Source organism: Natrix helvetica, assembly GCF_964273705.1.
Source record: "Natrix helvetica genome assembly, chromosome: 2".
Lineage (NCBI taxonomy): Eukaryota > Metazoa > Chordata > Lepidosauria > Squamata > Natricidae > Natrix > Natrix helvetica.
This window is the reverse complement of record NC_138552.1, coordinates 238,305,683-238,327,269: the sequence shown is the minus strand read 5'-3', so window position 1 is coordinate 238,327,269 and position 21,587 is coordinate 238,305,683. Positions and strand designations below refer to the sequence as shown.

The following is a 21,587-nucleotide window of genomic DNA, read 5'->3' as shown; positions in this document are numbered from 1 at the left end:
ATTCTTTACACTTCCTCCCTTCCCTTCCTTGTGGATCCTTTGTTTCTATGTTCTATTTCAGGGGTGTCAAACTCAAAGCCTCCGGGCCAGATCCGGCCCCTGAGGCCGTCCTGGAAACAGCAAAGGACTGACTCTCAGTGCTTCTGCCAGTGAAAACGGGCCCCTAATCTCAGTTTTTGGCTGGATGGCCTCCTGCAACCTTCTGGCAGCGAAAATGGAACTCGGGAGGGCCCCAGCTCCGTTTTCACTGGCAGAGGATTGTAGGAAGTCATCCCAGCTGAAAACGAAGATTGGGAGCCCATTTTTACTGGCATAGCACACAGGCCACCGCAACGACACAAGTGATGGCCATTCCTCCACCATCCCCCGGGTCAAACACAATCCTGATGTAGCCCTCAATGAAATTGAGTTTGACACTCCTGTTCTGTATAGTACCTATTAATATTATGTCAACTATCCACTGTCAGACAAAACCATATTATATTTAGAGAGTTTGTGCCTGTTGTTGCAGAATTGTATGTTACACTTAGTTTTATCTATGTGTTTTAAATATTTCATTTCTAATTGTGTTTAATAATTTTAGATGAAAGATTAAACACAAATAGAAATGAAATATTCATATTAAGCACCATTCCATTCCTCATAAAAAACCCAGCAATAATATTTGTCAGCTGCCCATATGCTTGAAATGGGTATCCATATATACGAAATAAATAAACAAATAAAGGCAAAACTACAGTTCCAATCTTCTGACATACCACAGACTGAAGAGTTTTTAAGTACAGGTAGCCCTCAACTTATGACCATTTCCTTAATGACCACTGGAAGTTATGACAGGTATCTTCAGAGCTATTTATGACTTGTTTTTGAAGTTACGATGGAATTACATTTGGAATGATTGGCAACTGGCTCATCTTTATGGCCATTTGCAGAATCCCATGGTCACCTGACTGCAATTTGCAATGTTTTTTTTGTCAATTTCTGCAAAAATGCCTACTGGGGAAAAGATTTTCTGAATGCCCACCACAAAAATATCAGTAATCAGAAAGTACTTTCTCAAAGTCACTAAGTAGGTTTCCTTTGCCGACGATGGATCTGAATCTGAGCCTCCCTAATAGCCTAACTATTAGGCTACACTGAATGAAATATATATATATTTCAAATTATATATATATATAATTTGAATTTTCACTTTTCCAATATAAATCTAATATTCTTACCATCCTTTGTAACATGAACAACAAATAACCCTTCTTCATTGCCCAAAGCTATTCGTTCGTGATCTGAAACAGTTAATGAAAAAGAAAAAAGTGAAATACACATTGTGTAAGGAAAAGCAAGTATCAGATGCCAGGATAGTTGAAGCCAATTTAATATTAAGTGTAATGATGCCATTATTGTTTCATTTTGCCTTTAAATGAAAATGGGAAAAAAATCTCTTGGGATTTCTGTAATAACTAAACAACATAAATATTCAAAATTCAAAGTAAAAAGGTAAAGATAAAAATGAACTAATAGAAAATTATTGCACAATTTTAACTAGTGTACACATTTATAGATAAAAGAAAAATACAATTTGCAAACATTTTAGAATTCATTTTACTCATAAATTATTTTCCATTTTGTTTTCCATTTTTTATCATTTTGAACAGTTTTGTAATTCACAACACCTCTCATCATCTTTATTTTTATTCCCCTCCATAAATTACAAGTTTTCCATTAGATGATATGTTATCTTGGCCATTTAGTCTATATGGACTGGTAACCAGATACCTCCCAATATTTTAAGTTCCAATCCTTGTTTATTATTGGACACTTTGCTTAGGACCTACAGGAATTGAAATCTAATACATCAAGTTGCCCATTTACCTAGAAGCAAGCCTAATTTAATTCTGAGAGATAAGCATAGCTTTGTTGTTTTGTTAGTCTTATACAGATAGTCCTCGACTCATGACCACAATTGAACCCAAAAATTATGTTACTGAGACATTTGTTAAATGAATTTTGTCCCATTTTACGACTTTTCTTGCCACAGTTATTTAGTGAATCATTGCAGTTGTTACGTTAATAACCTGATTGTTAAATGAATCTGGCTTCCCAATTAACTCTGCTTATCAGAAGGATGCAAAGATTGTTTATATAATCCAGGGACACTGCAACTGCCAGAAATATGAACCAGTTGCTAACCATCCAAAATTTGGTCACATGACCATGAGGATGCGGCAATGGTCATATGTGGAAAAATGGTCATAAGTCACTTTTTTCAGTGATCTTCTCACTCTAAGTCAGGGGTGTCCAAACTTGGGAACTTTAAGACTTGTGGACTTCAACTCCCAGAATTCCCCAGCCAGCTGGCTGGGGAATTCTGGGAGTTGAAGTCCACAAGTCTTAAAGTTCCCAAGTTTGGACACCCCTGCTCTAAGTCGAGGACTCTCTCTATTTTGTTTCCTTTTTATAAAATATTTAATACAGAGATTTGTGAGGTTATATTAGCATACATATCTGACAAAACACAAGACTTTTTTCTCCAAATATTTGTAAATTTGTGGAGAATAATTTTACATTTGCTGAGCAAAAAGGCACCTGAAGATTACCAGATGTTTTGGAATGGGATGCTGCTTGGTGAATTTAACTATTTTTGAAAGTCCTAAAAACAGCATCTCTTTTTTTCTTTCAACACTAGTCAAATACTTCTTCCATGTTTTACTTATGCATATATTTTCCCTTATGCTTCCCTCCCTAATACTGTATATTTTCCTCAGTGCATCTCTGTTCTTTTTTTCTCCAGTAACTGCTGGAAGAAGGGAGGGCTATGCGTGTGAATGCACAGAATGGTTTAGATACATAGATGGCAAAATCATGTTTTAAAATGGGATATTTTATTTTCCAGGCCATACATTTTAATACAGTAGTATCCTGGTACTCAACTGCTTTGAAACTCATCAAATTTGATACTCGGCTCATTTTGACGTGAAAATTTTGTCCCAGTACTCATTGTTTGTTTGGTACTCAATGCACAAACTAGAACTTGTCGGCTGCCTTGTGACTGACTACATTATACCATACGGGACAAATCTGGTACTCATTGTTTTTGGTACTCATCACGTGTTACGGAACCAATTAACGATGAGTACCAAGGTACCATTGTATTCGTTATTAATTCAATTAATATGGATTTACTTTTTTGTCCTTGGCCTATCCTGTTTTAGAACAAGACTTGTGGAAGATCTATATGTGTGTGTGAGTGTGTGCGTATTGAGCGTGTGCATATTGAGCGTGTATCACACGCTTGCTAGGGGGACGGGCAGATTTCACTGGATTTAGTACTTCTAGATTAACTTTATTTTTGTGTTAATAATTTTGTCCTATCTTTTCTTAAATTCAGAGCCAAATCCCTTCCATGCAAATGGGGGTACACTGTTTCAAAACCCAAGTATGTATTCAAACTTCATTAAAACAAGAAATCTGTAAAATGTTTTTAAAAATACATACCTATAATTGCTGCTGCTTGGCTAGTTTTAATAAGGGGTAAGGTACTATCATATGCTTCTTTGGGAGCGTAGACTGAGCGATCTTTGAGCTTGTTCTTCCTTAAGATCCTATGTAATTCATTTAAGACTCCTACCCATTTACTCTTTTCATTTTCACTGTCAGCTAAGATCAGGACTGAACATTTATTACTTGATGCTAATAGCTGAGAAGCTGAAACCTAGAAATGTTACAGATATGTGTAAATAAAAATGAGATTCTTTGATAAATAACATATATTTATTGAATAAATACATTTATTCAACATATTCAAAAGATTTCCCCAATGTAACTATTTACAGTATGTAGTAAATAAATGAAGAAGTCAACATCAAATATAAATTATAAAAGCCCAATGAAAGCTAGTGAGGCATTTAAAAAATGCATTGTAAATGACCCTAATTCAAATCACTGTTTACTCAGTGATGAAACAATGAGCATCAGCCTTTGTAAAAGAATCGTAATGAGGACAAAATGGACAGGATAGAACTATGAATAAAATCTGATTAAAAATATGTATTAATTTGTATAGAGGTAGTCTTAAAGATATGACCATAATGAAGCCTACCCTTTACAGTTGCATGTCCCAACAGTAGTTAGGTCAGGGGTCTGCAACCTTAAACACTCAAAGAGCCATTTGGACCCACTTCCCACAGAAAAGAAAACACTGGAAACCACAAAATTGGATGGGCGTGGCCAAGTCGACATCACTCACCCCCTAGCCATGCCTACCCAGATTTTGTGGCTCCCTGTGTTTTCTTTTTTGTTGGAAACGGATATCTTTTTCTCTGTCTCTTCCTTGCTCTCTCTGTCTCTCCCTTTAATTCATTCTCTCCGCCTCTCTCTGTCTGCCTCTCTCTTTCTGCCTCTGTCTTCTTCCTATCTCCCTCCCTTCCTCTCCCCCTCTCTATCCATCCATCCATCCATCCGTGCTCTCCTGCCCAGCTTCATGTGTTGTGTTAATCCAACCACTTGGGCTGTGGAGAAGGAGTGGAGTCTGGCAGGCAAAGCCAAGCATTGGAGATCCACGCAAAATAAGGCAACTCCAACCCAGAGAACTGCCCCCCTTCCCTTGCAACTGTAATAGGGTATTACTTACCCTAAAAATACAGGGAATATCTTTTCGGTTTGCATGGATGACATCAGAAGCCAGAACAGAACACACTGAGAATTCTTCATCCCTTTTAGAAAGATATTAGTGAGAGATTATTACTTTTGAACAGTAACTATTCACATTCTAGAGCCGAGTTTCTTAACCCCTCTCTAATGGACCTCTTTGAGAGTCAGGCTATGGACTTTTCAGAAAAATGTATCTAAATTATAAAATAAAAAACATGTTACAAATTGTTTTACAAAAGAAATTGATAATGCTCAAATACAGTTATCAAAATATTCAAAGTATAAATACATAACATATAAATGTAAATTAGAAATTACTGAAAATAAAATTGTATTTTTTTTTCTGATTCAAGATCATAGACTCCCTGAAATCAGTCCAGACCCCCAAGCAATCCATGACCTCAATTAAGGACCTCTATTTTGGAAGAAAATCATATTAGCACAACATAGAGTTGTAATGATGTTTTATATTTAGCTCACCATAAAAGTACATTACATTCACTCAATATCTGTACCAAATAATTTCTTCATATAAATGTTTGCTATTCATTTGTCAAATTGTTTTTCTATTGGTGTAAGGGGGTAAAATGTAAGAATGAGAGATAAATCAAGTAAGAGCCCTCTCGAAGTGTCACAACAGAAAACTCCGATAAACTTTTAAAAGAAAATTTCAAAATAATGTTGTTCTACTTATATATCCCCATCACCAAAGACTACAAAATTAATTTTATTGTCTTGAAGATATCTGAGCTCTTACTTTGAAATTTTATTTGCAACAACTCTATACCGGTAATTCTTTAACTCTTAAAATTTATTTAAGTCTTTAGAATTTTATTTATTTTCTATTTATTCATCATATTGCTATAGCTGCCCATGACCTATAATAATAATAATAATAATAATAATAATAATAATAATAATAATAATAATAATAATAATAATAATAATAATAATAATAATAATAATAATAAATATAAATATTTATTTCTTAGCCGCACCCTCTCCCGAAGGACTCGGGGCAGCGTACAATAAAACATATGAAATAAATATATAGACAAGACATATATATTACAAAAACATATACCAAGACATGTACAAGGAGGAGGTCGGCTAATGAATAAAAACAATAAAATACAATGTTTAGAAACCCCTAAATAATTGAATACAATTAAAATACCCAAATAAAAACCCGTCAGGAGCGATATAGTTAGATCAAAGTTGAGCCAGGCCAGCTACTTGGAATAGGTGGGTCTTGGAATAGGTGGGAACCTACTTGGAATAGGTGGGAACATAAAATGTTATGTTCTCCATACAACACCTCAAAATAGTTACAGAAACCCAGTTAAACAAACAAATCAAGAAATATATACTTATTCATTTATTTATTGCAGAAAAAAATCCAAAGTAATATATTTGTTCTGGCAAAAGTATGTATCATATTTTTCGGAGTATTTTTCCCCCTCAAAAAAGAGGCTGAAAATCTTGGTGTGTCATACACTGAATACAGCATTTTTTGCCTCCCGAAATCCTGCCCCCTTCACCAAAATGACTGTGCATTGCCTCTAGAAAGCTTTTAGAGAGCTCATGGGGGCTGGGGAGGGCAGAAATGAGCAAAAAACTCAATTTTAACCCCCTCCCCCAAGCTCCCAGGAGCACTCTATAAGCTTCCTAGAGGCAATGTATAGCCATTTTGGTGAAGGGGGCAGGGTTTCGGGTTTTATTAAACAAAAAAATGGGCCCATTTTCATGAAAATTGGGCCGTTTTTTGCTCGTTTTTGCCCCCCCCCCCAAGAGCACTCTGCAAGCTCCCTAAAGGTTATTCCTGCCTTTTTGGGGAGAAAAAACAGGCCTGTTTTCGTGAAAAACGGCCCTGTTTTGGAAGGTTTGCAGAATGCAAAACCCTTTTTATTTTCCTCTTCAAAACCTTGCTGTGTCTTATACTCCAGTGCGTCTTATACTCAGAAAAATATGGTAAATCTTTAGGAATATTAGTTCATTTGAAGAGAAAATTATAATCAGGTGTTAAAGTCAATGGGATGACGGCTGTGAGAGTTTTGCAATAGCCAAGTCCAACTCCTGACCTAAATTCTGGTGAAATGTTGTAGAAGGACGTCAGGGAGGTAGTTAATGAGAGGAAGCACCCTAAATCCTCTAGTGGAAGAAATGGGCTAAAATGTCTCCAAACAAATACACAAGACTGATCGACACTTACGGGGTCTATAGCGTTCTCTGAGGTTGCTTGGTTGCAGATGTTAATGCACTAATGATGCACTGATTCAGTGCACACGTTAGTTAGTCGGGTAATAAACAATCTGAAAACAAACAACTGAGCTCAAAGAGCACTAACGACTCTACAGTTCAGCTCTGAGCTATGTACAGTACATTCTCTTCTATTGATAAAGAATTATCAAAAATGTTTAGTTGAAATTATTGCTGCCCAAGGATTTCACATCAGTTACTAAAAGCAAAGGTTTACATTATTTCCCCAAAATATGTGGTTTTGGATCATTTTCCACAACAATCCAATGAACAAGTGTAGCATTTTAGACTCATTTGTTTAACTGGGTTCTCTTTTTCTAGTTTTTGAATTTGTGTGCATAATAGATCACATTTTAGTTCATACTTACGTAGAAATACTGAAATTTCAAAAAGGTTCACACACTTTTAAGCACCACTTTATATAGGTACAATTAGCAAGTGTTTAAAAAGCAGAGATCCTACTGACCAATTATGAATATACACTAATAATAAATCCAATTAAAGAGAGATATGATTCTTTACCTGAAGCAACAATTGCTATCATTTAAAAACTTTAGCTTCTAGTTCCATAATTTTCCACCATATTTAAAGCTCAATATTTTCCTATCTACCACAGTTATGCTCTACCACAAGTACAGCTTATCAGAAAGGGATAGGTTGTAGAAAAATGGTCAACTTTTATGTTATTCATACGGGCAGAGACTCAAAAGAGAAGCACTTGCTGCCTTGGATATTAAATTAAAGCATGTCATTCCTACCTCATATCAAGAACCTGACTAACTACCACACTGGGTTGGGATGCTTTTCCTTCTGCTATATCATAAAGGAAGAGCTTGAAGTCACAAACAACAGCCAGGGCTCTCTGCCAGCCTTTCTTCACTCCAGCTGGCTTAGGGATCTAAAATAAATTTAATCACATTAATTTAATTAAATGCATAAAATCAAAACGGGAAAACAATGTTAACATCTAAGCATAATATGCAAAATGTACTTTCAAGATTTATACAAAAAACCATTCACCAAGTCAATCAGATATACATTTATACAGTAGAACCTCTGATAACGAATGCTTCTGACCATGACCAAATTGGGTTCCAACCAAAAAATTCAATTTTTTTCCCCCTGGGCTGATTTCCCTTTCTGCACCATTTTTTTTGTAAGCGCCAAATTTAAAAAATTAGATACGGGTCACGACCAAATCAGTTTGCGACCAAAGTTATGGAATGAATTATGGTTGTGACAAGAGGTTCTACTGTACTATAAAAATAAGTTGACTTAATGGTCATGTCCTCCTTCAAATAGAGTAGTGAAGAAATGATGCCTCTTCTACATGCAAGATTACATTGATCTAAGATCAATACTAGTTCCGACTTCCCACAAAGAAATGGGTCTTGAATAAATGAAGTACAAGTCAGCTTGAATTCTAGGAGTATTGTTGCAGTGAAAATGTTGTAGCATTTCTTCTGGAAGTATATGGCAGGTGGTTCCCACTGGCAGGGGTCCCTAGTTTATCCCATTTCTTGGGATTTCTTATTCTGTTCTGCAGCTAAGGCACTTTGGAATTGTGCCACAATTCATGTCCTCTCCAGTCACTCTGAAGGGTACCATCTTTATTAACCATACAATGTAATCTTTTTATTTATTTATTTTTCCCCCATGGACAAAAACAAATATAACAGGAGATTAATCAGTGAGTGTTTGGGGAATTAGCTGATTATGTTTTTCATGCCCTTCCACTAGCCAGATGGAGGGAGCACTGGCCACCTTTATAGGATAATGGAGTACAACAGGATTGACATTAGCAAATTGGTACAAAATTGCAATGCCAATAACAATAAGTGACAATATAGAAGTACCCTGAAAACTACCAACTCCTAGCTTTTTCTAAAAGTCTCCAAGCTTTTGTTGTAAAATGATAAGAAATTCTCATTTCAGACACACCCACCCACCCACCCAATGAATATCAATATTAAACAAAAAACAACACAGGTTTTCTTAGACTTACTCGGACATGCCCTTCATAAGCAGTTCCTATTCCTTTCTGTGGATCGATCCCTAGAGGACCTTTTGTCTGTTCAGGTGGGATGGGACATACTGCTGGTGCTTTGTCTGCACAGGTCACATGGCATGAAAATCCACAGACTGGGAGGAAAGACAGTTTGTAATTGTAATGAAAATGTACATCTATCCTTGTTGATTGTGCAATAATTATTTTAATAATATGAAAAACAATAATAAGCTCAAACACTCCTGTCAATTTTTCTTGGCCAATGAAACTATGTGTCTACTATAGGTTATGCAGCAAATGTATGTCACTGTAAACTTCCACTCCAGATTTGCTATAGATAATCATGTACGTTCACTGCATTAATACCTTCAGGGCTATTAAAACCATAGCCATATTTAAACCAAAATGAGCCATTTCAAAGAAATTCCAAATATATATGTTCTGATGAAGGTTTATACTTCTGCAACATTTAAATTGCTAATTTATAAAGAGCAATTTACGAATTTGGATAAGAAACGAATATAAAACCAATTGTCTAATCTATCTGAGATACTGAATTTTTGTTCAAAAAATTTACTTTTTAACAGAATCAGATGTTGCTTCATATATATCTTGCACATCACTCTTTATCAGTTCTACTTTCTTGAGCTAAAATGAACATCCATTATAAAAATATTTTGTTCAGTTTCATAAAATGGATAGCCCTCCCTCCCACTTAGGTTGTAGTACATGAAATTTCTAGGAGTCCTAAGTAGGGTGATAAATATTATTGTCCGATAAACATATGCCTCTTCATACATCTAATCATATTCTCCAACCTTCTAATGGTTTCAGTACAACTGAGATTGCTACACATGGAAAGCTAAAGGCCTTTCTCCATTTTTACTTAATTTCACTCTGCTGACCCAGCTGCTCATTTACTGAAAAAGCCTTGTTTTAGACAAGGTTCAGCAATCATAAAACCCTTTCAATACTGAAGCCAATGAAACAGATGCTCAGATTTTTCACTGTACTTTTAAAAAACATTTCATTACCAGAACCAAGGACCATACAATGTGATGTTGCAGATCACTGGTTGTCTCAGTATCACCTATTGCTCCAATCTAAAACAGTATTATGACATATTCAACTATAGTGTATTATACTAAGCTAGGGAAATTTGTCCCTGAATCTTCAAAAGGTAGTTAAAACAGCTAGCTGTTGTTCACGTTTTTTTTGCCACAAGTGTAATACAGCTAAGAATGATATTAACATGTAATTACTATCATATAATAAATATAATCCTTTGTAAAAACAGATGCCAGACATTACCTTCACAGGTACAGCCCTGTCTTATTAACCCAACCATCAATGATGTGCACTGATTGCATTTGGTAGGGGTATTAAAGGATTTTACTACAAACTGATGGGCTTTAGGCTGTAAAATAAATAGAAATATGATTAGATGACAAGTGTTTTGATAATAAAAAAAATCATTGTTAAATTGTTGCATATTACATAAATAGTTTAATTTTGTTGCACTAATAAATTTAGAGTTTATTTTCTAGTTTCATAATTTCCAAGATATTCCTATAGCATATACTTGTTTAATCAGAATCAGTTCTATTCAGAAAATAGAAACATCATTTTCTATTAAGTTAGGTATGCAACTTTATAATAATTTTATATCTTATGTATTTTATAGAAACAGTCTAAAAAATTGAATAAATGTTCAAAATCAGTGGATCACTATCCAAAAAAGGAACAGGTAAAAAAGTTACCTTGTGTTTTAAATTTCTTTTTTTCACAGCAAAATAAATTAATATGTAATGTACCAGAAAACTCACTGGCAGAACATTTATTACTAAACTATGCAGAAACAAATGTGGGGGTTTTCCTTTAGCTTTCAAGACCATTAGATGATCAGTGAAGCATTTTGCTCTTTGTAATGTTGACCTAATAGAGAATAATTACGACATTTCTGCAATGAAGTAGAAATCATGGGCATGTGACGAAAGAAGTATATAATCTGTTTCCTTTTGTTACACTTAGTCCATCACACAGCAAATCTTCAAATTTGGCATAAGGAAATAAATGTTGTCTAAGTTGCATTTCACCTTTTTAAATAGTTGAACACTCATAACATATAGAATTGTTTTTTCCAAAGTGGGTTTAGTTCTTACTGATACTAACAACAGCATCCTTATTCATAAGTAAATGATAGAGGATCAACAAAGTAGATACAGGAGTCCTTGACTTATAACTGGTCACTTAATGAAAGTTCAAAATTATGACTGACTTGAAAAAGTTATGTCCTTAAAGTTGTGACTGTCATACCGCCTCCAAGGTCATAGAGTCATATTTTGAGTGTTTGGCAACTGGTTTGCTTTTACAACCAGTTGCAGCATCCTGTGTGTCACATGTTCATATTTTACAATCGTTTTTGCTATTTTCTGGTAAAACATTCCGTTGGATAAGATGTATTTGGAATTACAACCACACAATTCGCTTAATGACACATGATTTACTTAACTACTGTGCCGATTTGCTTAATGACTGTCATAAAAATGGTCAAAATATCAAGTCCAGTCGTGTGGATTCAACTTATGACCATAATGATTTATGACCAATATTCCAAGCTCAGCTGTGTCATCAGTGAAGGACTACCTGTATAAGAATAGGCTAAGATTTTAGCATAGCTTCTAATCATAATATTTGATTGAATACCTTTGGCACAGAGAGTCCTGAACCACTATATGGTGATCTCATGGTTGGTGTGTGAACTGGACGCAGAGGATGATCTGAAACCTGAGCACATATATGGTGAACATTAATTTATATTAATATTAACCACCCCACACCCCCACTTTTAAATGATGTTGATATAAGCAAACTGGTGCAAAAAATATGCAAGAATTTGAAATACGCATGTAGCATGTTTTTTTAAAAAAGCATGTACTTTGGGTTACATATTCAGATTTTCCTCACTTGCAAAATACTTAAATGCTTTACAGCCTTTAACAAAAATAATCTGACTGCAAAGTAAATGTACTTTAAGAAATTGGTTTACTGAAAAAGCTTCAAATACTCATAAACACATAAATACACAACTATCGGTAACAATTATTATATTATTCATATACTTTTAAAAAATATACAATTCAAGGTGATGAACTCCTTCCTCCTCCTATTTTTCCCACAATAACTATCCTGTGAGGTGAATTGGGATGAGAGGGAGCGACTAGCCCAAAGTTACTCAGCGTTTTTTCATGCCTAAGGCAGGACTAAAACTCACAGTTTCCTGGTTTCTAAGCCCGCACCTTAACTACCACTGCAAACTGACTCTCTATGGAGGGAAAAATGGCATAAAGCATTCACATAGTGACTCTGAGGATTATTCTTTTGGATGAGCATATAATAAAAAAATGTTTTGTTAATCAAACAGCACTTGCCCTGGGGCTGCTAGCAAAGCAACGCAGCTGTCCATGCAACATGCATGAGGAGACCCAAAAAAGCTTTTCAGGCAGTCATGCTGACCATTCCAACCATACAGTTGTTTTAGTTTTTCGAGAAGAGATGTTTCATTTGTAGCAGTATGCACCACGAAGGACTTTCCCCAACATTTGCACAGTTTTGTTAATTATCTAACACACACACTCAGTTTAACTGTCTTCATTAAGCTGATGTTTGGCTTATTACCTCTGTACTAATCCAGAATCATACATCTACTAGTTCAGGCAGTTATTAAAGAAAGGCATTTATATAATAGAACTCTGTGATAAATGTTCTTATAAGTGTAGCCAAAGAGTTTAATAAAATGATATATGTCAGTAGCATGTGCCAGTAACACATTGGTAACACTTCACTTTCATTTTATTAAATAAAAATATTGTCAAAGGAACACAAACTTTTCTGAAGCACTATCATTGTTATAAACTGCTTAATTTATCATGATGAAAAAATGTGTATTAAGTAATTAAAATATTAAAATGTAATATAGTATAGTACATATAATGTAATATAATATATACAATAAAATAAATATGCTTGAGTATCTGTTGACAAGCTCATGGTCAATATTAATGTGCCATGGTAAATAGTTACATTCTTTGTAACTGCCTTTCTATTTACAGGCAACTGTGACAGCATATGGTTACCAGGTTATTTATGTAAAATCATAAATCAGAATGATCTTGAATTTATGATTCATATTATAATATATATTGTTTTTAATTTTTGAATATTGACTTGAGAAATAATGTTCTGAAGACTTAAATATGCAGCACTAATCTAATAAAACTAATAAAAGTTTCATCTTTATTTAATCTTGCATGTAAATTTATTTCTATTTTTTATTTTTCTTACTTTTCTTGCTTTTTTATTCTATTCTTTTTAAATATTTACTAAAATAAATAAATAGGAAAGAAACCGGCTATATAGCATGGTTTGTATACAAATGGGAGATGGCTATAAATGGACAATAACCTCAGGAACTATAGCATAGAATAGCTAAATAGCTTAACATTGCAAATCCTGTCAACTGTGAAACAATAATTTAAAAATAATGCTTTATATTAAACTAAAATCAATCATGCATGTAATTGCAGTATAAAGATACAAGAAGTATTCCAGTGTTGAATACTTTGGTGACATTTGAAAATCAAACCATGCAAGAAAGAAAGAAAGAGTATTTAATGTGACATGTGGACTATGAAATTAGGGTTTCTGTGAAAAGTCCAAGAAATATTCTGAAGATCAGTGCTTCCATCCAAAAAGTAACAAAACAATCCTCCACCAGGAGACAACTACATGGTGCCTCTAGCAAGCTAAGGAAATAAATTATTATTTTAATTAGAATTGTGGATGTATATTCTACCATTTATGCCATATCATAAACTATTTTTGAAATGGTTGTCATTTTCACAAAAAAATGCTCTACAGTGAAGATGTTAGCATATATTTATATAGAATATAGAAGTTAGAAGTGATAGAAGTTAGCTTCTATCACATCACAGAAGATGACACCGAATCCCAGAAGGAATTCCCCAAGGAACATTACAAAGCTATGGTAAGTTCCTTGACAAAGAACTAATGGAATTAGCAGCTTGCTGAAGAATAATAAAAGAAATACAGTATTGCTTCACTCTACATGTAAGTGATATCTGAAAGTAACAGCAGCAATGTACTATATTATTTTGTCCCTGTATTTGCTTTCTGTATGGGCAATTTGCTTTCTATAATGGACAATATAACTACATGTTAGAAATTATGTGTATGTGAATAGTTTTATCTTGTTCCCATACTGCAAGGGATAATTTACATATGATTTTATATATTTATTTATTACTTTGATGTCTCACTTTTCTGTTTGTACAGTACTATTTAAAGTATGTCATTGGGTGTGAGTTTGTGTGTGTGTGTGTGTGTATGGTTATCTATCTATCATCTATCTATCTATCTATCATCTATCTATCTATCTATCATCTATCTATCTATCTATCTATCTATCTATCTATCTATCTATCTATCTATCATCATCTATCTAATGCTTGAGTGCTATGTATGTAAAATACCTCTCTCATATGAACTAGTGTTTGGACATAGAAGTGTTTTCAGGAACCATTGAATTTCATTAATGTAGGTATTCAGATGCAAAGCAAACAGCAAAACACTGTTATATCTATCTTTGGCCATCTGTTTTCCATATGAAACAGAAATAAATCTTCCAAAACACAGCATGTTTATGTGTTTGACTGACTTGAAAAACTCAAAAATCATTGGAATAATCTTCTTTTAATAGATATGCTATGTAAAGACAGTGAGATTTTAGGCCTCTGTTTACCCAATATGCTTAATAGGCTTATTGGGTTAATCAGATGTCATGTAAACAACTATGGTAAATCTAGTTTAATATCCAAACCAATTCATCCTCAGGCTAATTTCCATAGTCAGCTACCTTTCCACATGGTATCTAAATTACTTACCTGAATGCCTTTTTTGATTTCCATGATCATTATGAAATCCTAGAAAAGCTACAAAAAAATTAACAATCTCTGGGCATTATAATTTTAACTCTTTTTCTGGGCATGTGAAGGAGTGTACAAAAAAGGCAGAAACAGGTGAGAGCGGGTAAGTTCTCTGCTTTTTCCATAATGGCCACAGATTGTTCTCTATATGCTTATTGAAAAAAGAATCATAAAGTAAAACAATGGCTTTTAAGTTTTCTTTGCTCTATAGGAGTGACTGGCCAAAATATTGTAACTCATGAACTATAAGTGATAGAAATGGCAAGCTTTCTTCTGAGGTTCTGGAAAACTCTTGAGATCTGGGTTTTGGTCCCAGAACTGAGCTTAATGGGCTTGTTATGATGATGTTATTCTGTGGTTTCTTCTTCTTCTTATTTAGTACAGGCAGTATGCATTTATGTTTCAAACTGTTTTGGGAGTTTTTCTTTTTTCTTTTTGTAAGTCACCCACAATCTGCTGGACTGTATGGCCATAACAAATAAATAATGATAATATGTGACCAATCATTATTTTAATAATATCCATTGGGATGAGTTAAATCACCAGGATAAAATGTTATGGTCACCATATTATGAATATATAACCTTTATTTGTTAATATAATTCCCACTTAATTCAACTGAGCTTACTCCACAGTACATTTGCACAGTTGTTTTGACACTGAGCTATGGGACCGACAATTCTTAAAGAAATGTTCTAAGAGAGAGTACCTCAATTGGTTCAATGTCACTAGCTGTGGAAGGGGACCTAGATCTTGAATGAAGATGATACTTGATATCTTCATCCCGCGAAGGCGTATTAGATAAGGTAAAATTTTCAACAGAATCAATCTAGAGAAACAACCAAAGGAAAGAAACAAGCAAAAGAAAAGAAAGGAAAAATGAAAGGAAAAGAAAAAAAAGGGGGGGGGAGAGAATATTAAGAAGCCACATTTGATAAGTACCAGTTTTCAAAAATATAGAAATGCAAATAACATAAATGTAGATTCTCCTTTAATAAAGTTTGGCTACTGACTTAGAGAGATTGGGGGAAACAATATAGAATCATTTATCATTCTCTTTTTCAAAATTTTTCCACACATTGCAATCTACTCTAGAAACTTGAGATTTCCTAGTGATCTACCATGCAAATATTATGTTGAGTAGATGCCTCCACTTGCTGTGACACAGAAATATAGATGGATTACACTACAATATTTTTTAAAGATGAAAGGTAATCATTATTAGTTTATCCCACCTTTTATTATATATAAATATTTGGACAACTTAAGGTGGTGAACATAGCTATAGTTTGAAAAATTTGAACACCTGTGATATCAATATCAGCACAACAACAATTCCTCTTATATTGCATTGATGTAAAGCTCAATGTAATCTACTCTCAGCATTTATTTCTCAACAGTTATAATGAAGTCAATTTTTTATAAAATTAAATCTATGGCTACATTTGTAGGCCTCTGGTGTACTTTTATATAGCAATTATAAGACATAAGGTTGATAGATTTTGATTTGTTGGGAAATAATGAAGCAAAAAAATTACCAAGGACTCCATAGAAGCTTTTTTTGTATAGTAATTGTAATTTCATATAATAAAACTTGTTAGAAAGATTATTAATAAATAGTCACAATACATGGCAGTATCATGATACTAATTAATTAGTAAATAAATCATTTTAAATATAGTTTAATAAAATGATATTAGCCCGCAGTTATCAATATAAAATAACACTGATCAGGTTTGTTCTAATAAAGGATAAATTTCTAAAGATGACGGTGACATCTTAAATGTATTTTTATCAGTATGAAAAGTAATATTCAAATCATAGATACAAATTTTCTTTTGTTTCTTTTAACAGAAACAAGCAGAATGCTGTACAGGACATATTTTCATTATTTTCCTACAGTGCCAAAACATTGTAGCTTTGGTTCAATTAAAATATCTTTTAAGAAAAAATAATATTTTTGGAAGATCTCTGTTTGGTTTAATTGTTGGTTTCCAGCTAGCTAACCTCCCTTTCCCTCCCTCTAGTTAACTGTCATTATTTATGATCGTCAGTCAAAAATTCTGTTTTTCAACATAAAATAGTCAAGTAATGTATTTTGATTTAAACCTACATTATCTATGCATTTTATTTTGTACTGAATAGGATTCATACAAATCATATTGTAAAAAGCAGGTTACTTTTAAGTTTAAGAAAATTTTTAGAGCATGATTTGTTGTTCTGAAAACACAAAAAGAGCAGATAAAACATATCTAAGAATCTTCCTTATGCATGTACATATAAATCTTTGTATACGTTTGAATGTGTAGGTATATGTATGTTTGTGTGTGCCACTTGAATAAACCATAAGTAGAGAACAGATGAATGATCAATTTGTGCTCTTTTATTTTGTTGAACATAATGCTTGACTGCTCACTTATTTATTGCAAGTCCTAGCATAAAGCAAACAGTAACTGAAATTCAGAATGCAGCTCAGCACTTCTTTTAAAATATAGACGTAGCATTATTTAACTGACATATTTATTTATAAAATTTTCATATCATTTCAACTTGCAGAGAATATAATCAATGATACAGGATCATCAATATTATTGTTTGCTACTTGCATGTAAACTATTTCAAGCACTGCAGCAATTATTAGAAGAAATTCTTTTCTATACTTTGATTCCACCATTATTAAATATAAAATTATATCTCTCTGAACATCAGGGCGAACTTTATTTATTTTGCTTATTGAAAACCTCACTTGGGAGCAATAATCTTTTCCATCTGTCCTGGGTATTATATCAGACAAAGAATGTAGGAAATAAAATATTATGTGACACACACAGAGGAGCCGAGGTAACACCCCCTTTTCGCTATTTTTATTCCTTCCATTAAAAAAACCCAAACCAGAAGGGAAATAGAAATGACTAGAATACATAGTTTGTCATGTAAGTTAATTGCAAACTGCTGTTCTTAGCACAGGTGAAAGTGGGTTTTAGGCAAGTCTATCAGACACGATCTAGTCTGAAACACATATTCCATTTTTCCATGATATAGATAATTAGCATAATTCAGTCTGAGAACACAGAATACCAGAGCTTGCTCAATATGGGACACAGCACAAGGATGTCCGTGTATGTCCGTGCATGCAGCTAACTTGTAGCATGTATTTGAAAGCATTTGTTGTGGGGGGAAAATACGAGGCAGGAGTATTAGGTATGTTTGCCCCGTTGAATCACAAAGCATTATAGCCTAAGCAACACAACCTTCCTTGAAGCATTAAAGCAACCATGTTCTTTAGAGAGCTTGGTGCAACTTCTTTAAGGAATGTCAGTTGTATGCAAGCACAGCCAGTATTAAAAACAGGATCCACCACCAAGATGAAGTGGTTGTGCATGCATAGATAAGCATAGAGAACAAAGCTAGCCTTCAAGGTAGCTGTGCAAGCCTTCTAAAATACTTTCTGTGGCTTTTTTTATATTATGAGGTTAGTTTGTTTGCATTAGCATGTTTTGCAACAAGAATATTTTGCATAGCCTAATACACACATGCAGTTAAACAGACACATCTCTGAATGCTTAGAAGCTAATTTGCAGATTGTTCTCCCCCCTCTTTCTGTGTGCATGTGTTTGTGTGTGTTTGTGTGTGTGTGTGTGTGTGTGTGTGTGTGTGTGAGAGAGAGAGAGAGAGAGAGAGAGAGAGAGAGAGAGAGAGAGAGAGGGAGGGAGGAAGGGAGGGGGAGGAGGGGAGGGGGAAGAGGAGAGGGAGGAGGGGAGGGAATATTCAGTGCATTAGACTAAGCATAAATTGCCAAACCAATAACCATACTATAAAACCATACTATAAAATGTTCTCAGACCGATAATACTAATCACATTAAACAAATGGGTTCTTGTTAAGACTTTGGTATTTTAATGTCAACCAAACTAATTTGACAGAATTGATAATCCTGCTCATAATTTGATGGACCTGGATTAGGAAGGCAAATTTCTGTTTTGCTAAATCTTTGTACTCTAATAAGTTTAAGATTGAAGCATAGCAGTGTAATTGTATATGAAACATATTTATGTCATTTGTAAAAAAAAATCTGTGAAACCCATTATTTAAAAATTGCTCCCCATCATCTTAACAAACAGGTGGATTTTACACTAATTTTGCTTTGTTTTTGGGACATCCTAAAGCCAAGAGCTTAAAACAGAATAAAACCACACGCACATTCTCAAAGCTTTACACTTAATAAACAGTATTAAACAGAAGGAAAATATAAGAAAAGCAGTAGCACAAGACAAGCAGCAGGGTAAATATGCAAGCCGTAAAAATATCAAGGAAAATGGTCTACATTGAACGAAGGCAAAGCCATGTCCATGATATGACAAACTAAAAGCCAACACACAACAAGACATCCTCTTACACGTCTGCCTTTGTGGGCTGGAATACAGGAGGGAGAGCGCTTTAACAGAGAAAGGAGGAGACGGTTAACAAGGGAAAGATACATTCCTTCAATCCACATTTCTGTACAGAGCTTGATATCATTTTGCATCGTAAAGACAAGGATTCGTGTATCATGATAACATAAAACAGAAGAAACATAAAGACACAAGAAACAACTACTTTCAAATATCATTTTAAAAACATCATGTGTCTAAAAAAATCTATTTTAGATGAAATAATATCTTATTAAACGCTCTTCTGCTTTTTTAAAAAATGCAAATATTATCAGGAATACAGATCAATCATTACTGTGTTGGGATTGCAGCAGACTTTCCATGCTGCATCCTATGATGAATGTCTGTTCACAGCTGCCAGTGGAGATTTCTCAAAAGAAAATGGCAGTTTCTTTAAGGACTTCAATGGGGGGAAATATTTTTTTCTTTTTTGTCTGCTACAGTCTCAGTCATATGTCTATGGAGATTCTTAGTCATGGTTGTCCCAAAGGTGCTTTTTCAAAGGGCAACTTGACATTCTGTTTTTTTAAAAAAGTGTTTCACTTCTCATCCAAGAAGCTTCTTTAGCTCTGAGTGGATGATGGGGAGATGGTGGTGGGGATGATCAGAGCTAAAGAAGCTTCTTGGATGAAAAGCGAAATGCCTTCAAAGAAAAACTGGAAAGTCCAGTTGCCTCTTGAAAAAGCATCTTTGGGAGTCTGAATCATAATTTCTTATCTTTGCTAATACTACTTTACACTTAAAAAAATTCAATGCAGCAATGCATTCTGGGTCACATTAGATCTTAAAGTTTTATTAAAAGTGCAAGAAACAATGTGTATTTATTATCTGGTTTTTCAGAGCTTATGTAAGGTAATATGTTTACACAGAATTGTTATTATTAGCCTTTTAATAAAGGTGATACAGGTAGCCCTCAAGTTATGATTACATTTTGGAACAGAATTTCCACTGCTAAGCAAGGGGGTTGTTGAGTCATGCTTTTACTTTTTTTGCCATGTTTGTTAAGTGATTCATGCAATTACGGTATTAAATGAATAATATGGCCATTAAATTTACCTGGCTTTTAATATTAACTATGTTTGTCAGAAAGTAACTGGATAGGTTGCAAAATGGCAATCATTTGACTGCAACAATCATAAATACATGTCAAGTGCCCTTTTTCAGTGCCATTGTAACTTCAAACAGTCACTAAATAAATGGTTGTAAGTCGAGGACTACCTGTATTAGCATTTTAGCATGCCAGCCGTGCCTCTTTTTGAAATTTAAGAAACCATGTTATTTCTTTAAGCCAAAGCAATTTCCTATGATGTGCAATAAAAATCCATTTTGAAGTCATTGAGGTGTAACAAGTATTGAAGAAACAAAACAGGTGGGGAAGAAGGCATATTTTAAGGGGATCAGTCTTTTTTTACATCTTATCAATGGGTTTTATTGTTTAATTTGTTGCTTTCTGATGCATCACATATATTTAATGTATGTACCATTTGTTTCTGAGCCTTATATAAAAATTTGATACCTCTGCCTTAATAAAACAGTTTTTTTTGCTTTGCCTGAAATACTGCAGTTTTGGGAGGGAAGGAGGGAGGTGGGCGGGCAGGCAAAAAAGCCACTTTGCAAAGGTGTTGGGTATTTTTCTGTCAAATGCCAGATCTGGTGCCTGGATAATATAGTTTTATAGGCAACATAACCATGAATCTCAATAAACCTGGAAGCTCTAAATAGTCATTCAAGTCTGATTGTGGTAAACAAATAAGTAATCTTTAGAACAGGATTGAAGCCATATAACAGCCTTTTAACACAAGTATTTTGACTTGCTAAGCAATCAACAATGTCCAGGTGATCAGTAAAACTTGGAAATTTAGTCCTCTTCTGTGGACAACAACACATAAATAATAAACTACACTGAGTTGTGGGACACAATTTTCTTAGACTCAATTTAGCTACTAAGGATGTTTAGTTTGACAAGGCTATTTCCATCGTATAGAAATGGGGGAGACATGATCTAATATTATAGGAAATTATTTTAAAAACAGAAGATAAGTTAGATGTCAGTATTCAAATTTGTTAGGCACGTTGGGACTTCTAATGCTATAGACAAGAGAATATTAAAACAATACTCTGTTATTGTCTTTCACAAGACCCCCGAGCTAGGTAAAAATTTCAAGGGAGCATAAAGATCTCAGAAAGTCTTAGATCCTTTCTGCTTCTTTCTTCCATTTTTACTTGCCTAAATTGGGA

General features: G+C 34.0%; 1 protein-coding gene across 6 annotated transcripts in view; it reads right to left on the bottom strand.

The window, feature by feature from the left end:
- Positions 1-21,587, bottom strand: part of CDC42BPA (CDC42 binding protein kinase alpha) — a 157,026-nt gene that overhangs the window by 14,279 nt on the left and 121,160 nt on the right. For 4 of the 6 annotated variants that reach the window (XM_081941643.1, XM_081941642.1, XM_081941640.1 and 1 more), the window contains exons 22-29: positions 15,629-15,748; positions 11,621-11,701; positions 10,226-10,331; positions 8,912-9,048; positions 7,665-7,804; positions 4,628-4,709; positions 3,493-3,709; positions 1,221-1,283 (exon numbers count right to left, since the gene is read on the bottom strand). In XM_081941643.1, the coding sequence (XP_081797769.1) occupies positions 1,221-1,283; positions 3,493-3,709; positions 4,628-4,709; positions 7,665-7,804; positions 8,912-9,048; positions 10,226-10,331; positions 11,621-11,701; positions 15,629-15,748 (946 nt within the window). Of the gene's footprint in view, positions 1-1,220; positions 1,284-3,492; positions 3,710-4,627; positions 4,710-7,664; positions 7,805-8,911; positions 9,049-10,225; positions 10,332-11,620; positions 11,702-15,628; positions 15,749-19,315; positions 19,355-21,587 lie in introns of all 6 variants that reach the window. The other 2 variants (XM_081941644.1, XM_081941641.1) reach the window with 2 other exon arrangements.